The sequence below is a fragment of the Sinocyclocheilus anshuiensis genome, unplaced genomic scaffold (assembly GCF_001515605.1).
Source record: "Sinocyclocheilus anshuiensis isolate Anshui unplaced genomic scaffold, SAMN03320099.WGS_v1.1 scaffold575, whole genome shotgun sequence".
NCBI classification, from domain to species: Eukaryota; Metazoa; Chordata; class Actinopteri; order Cypriniformes; family Cyprinidae; genus Sinocyclocheilus; species Sinocyclocheilus anshuiensis.
The window spans coordinates 417,346-419,419 of record NW_015552573.1 but is presented as its reverse complement, the minus strand read 5'-3'; the positions used below and the strand labels follow the sequence as shown (position 1 = coordinate 419,419).

Below are 2,074 nucleotides of genomic sequence, written 5' to 3'. Positions count from 1 at the left end.
CTTTTATTGTCCTCATTTGTAAGTCGCTTTAGATAAAAGCGTCTGCTAAATGACTAAATGTAAATGTAAAAGTACAGCTGTTCATTGTTAGTCCATGTTAGCTCGGGTCCATTAAATAACATTAACAGATACTTTTGATTTAAATGTTGGAATCAATGTTAATAAGATTAATAAATGCTTTAAAATAATTTTTCATTATTAGTTTGTTAACTAATGTTGTCAAATAATGTTAACAAATGGAACCTTATTGTAAAGTGTTACCAAAAAAACACTAAAAATGTAAAAAATGCACAACAAAAATACTAAAACTAAAAATGAAAAACATAAAAATAAAAATGAATTCAAAATATGAATAAAATCTATAATAGTCCCTAAGTAATACTAAAATAGCACTGATTGTCATTTAAATCTACAGAGGCAAAAGTGTAATAAAATAAACACTTAAATGTGTATTGTTTTTTTTTCACTAGTCTGAAAGAGGACAATTAAAGTGAAAGTGATGTGACATGGCCAAGTATGGTGACCCATACTCGGAATTAGTGCTCTGCATTTAACCCATCCAAAGTGCACACACACAGCAGTGAACACACACCCGGAGCAGTGGGCAGCCATTTTTTTGCTGCGGCGCCCGGGGAGCAGTTGGGGGTTCGGTGCCTTGCTATCTAAAATGAGGCACCTCAGTCGTGGTATTGAAGGTGGGAGAGAGCGCTGTACATTCACTCCCCCCACCTACAATCCCTGCCGGTACGAGACTCGAACCCGCAACCTTTGGGTTACGAGTCCGACTCTAACCATTAGGCCATGACTTCCCCCATTATGGAAGCAAAAACAATGGTGTTGCCTGTGGTGTCTTGCCTTAACCATTCAATAATAAGCATGTCTACTTTTTGATTTCAAACAGTTCATTCTATAATCTGTATTTTTTATTTTTTTTAATCCTGAAATTTCAACACCATACTATTTTTGCTTCCAAGAAAAAATGCAATTGGCATAACTGTTTTTATCGCCCCCTTTCTGTACTGAATGGAAAAGACATGTTTTTGTAAGCTGTTGTTGATGTAAGTTGACGTGTTCTCTGATTGGTTACTGTGCATGTCCATCAGATGGGGACGGAGGAGCAGCAGGAGCGGATGCTGCGGCAGTGGATGGACTGCTGTGTTACGGAGGGCGGGGTTCTGGTGGCCATGCAGAAGAGCTCCAGGAGGCGGAACCACCCGCTTGTCACTCAGATGGTGGAGAAGTGGCTGGACGGTTACCGGCAGCTTGCCGCTTGTCCAACTCTCTCCGACGGAGAGGAGGAAGAGGAGGACGAAGACGAGTGAAGAACAGTCTGCGTTACTTGACACTACAACACGGCCCTCTTGCGTTCCCCAACACACAGAAACACACAAACACACACCTCTAGCCCCGACCGAAAGACAAACCCGAGCTTTCCTTTTTGGTTTTTGTCCCTAATGCGACAATTAATTTGGGTTTGTTGCAAAATAAAGGAATGCAATCATGATTGTATTTGTCTTAACAGAGTATGTTCTTTGCTTTCGTTTGTGTTGTTTTTAATTTGCTGTTTCAATGCTTATAGTGATTTAAGAAAAAGAGGAGGAAGGAGTTGGCGAGAAAAAGATATTTAAATAGGTAAATTGCAGCAATTTAAGCACCCTTTTTAAAACGTCCGGTTCAGTTTGTAACAGAACCGACGCAGATGTCTATTTCTATTTGTGTAGCGTGACTAGACTGAGATTACTAAAACATAATTCACTATATGTTTGAAAATGAGCATTATCTACGAATCACACGTATGACTGTGACGATTGCTTTTCTAAATAAAGCCGTCGTTACGAGGAGAACGCAAGTGGACATTTTAACTCGATTTCTAACAGATTTTCTGTATTTATCTGAATAATAGTTTGTGAGCCATAGAAATGAATGCTTTTCCACTCACATTGTCGTCTCATCTTTGAACTACGCTGCAAAGAAAAAGAGGCATGTGTCAGTTTACTATGTCCGTTGGATGAGATTTCATGCCCTTTTTGGAAGGGAACATTATTTCAGCTTTTTTCAATGTGGTCCATTCACT

The 2,074-nt window shown here is 39.2% G+C and overlaps 1 protein-coding gene across 1 annotated transcript in view; it reads left to right on the top strand.

The window, feature by feature from the left end:
- The window catches only part of LOC107665111 (ubiquitin thioesterase zranb1-B-like), a 17,903-nt gene extending 15,829 nt beyond the window's left edge, over nt 1–2,074 (top strand). The window contains exon 10 of the mRNA XM_016455868.1: nt 1,104–2,074. Coding sequence (XP_016311354.1) covers nt 1,104–1,322 — 219 coding nt within the window. The 3' untranslated portion in view covers nt 1,323–2,074. The remainder of the gene's footprint in view (nt 1–1,103) is intronic.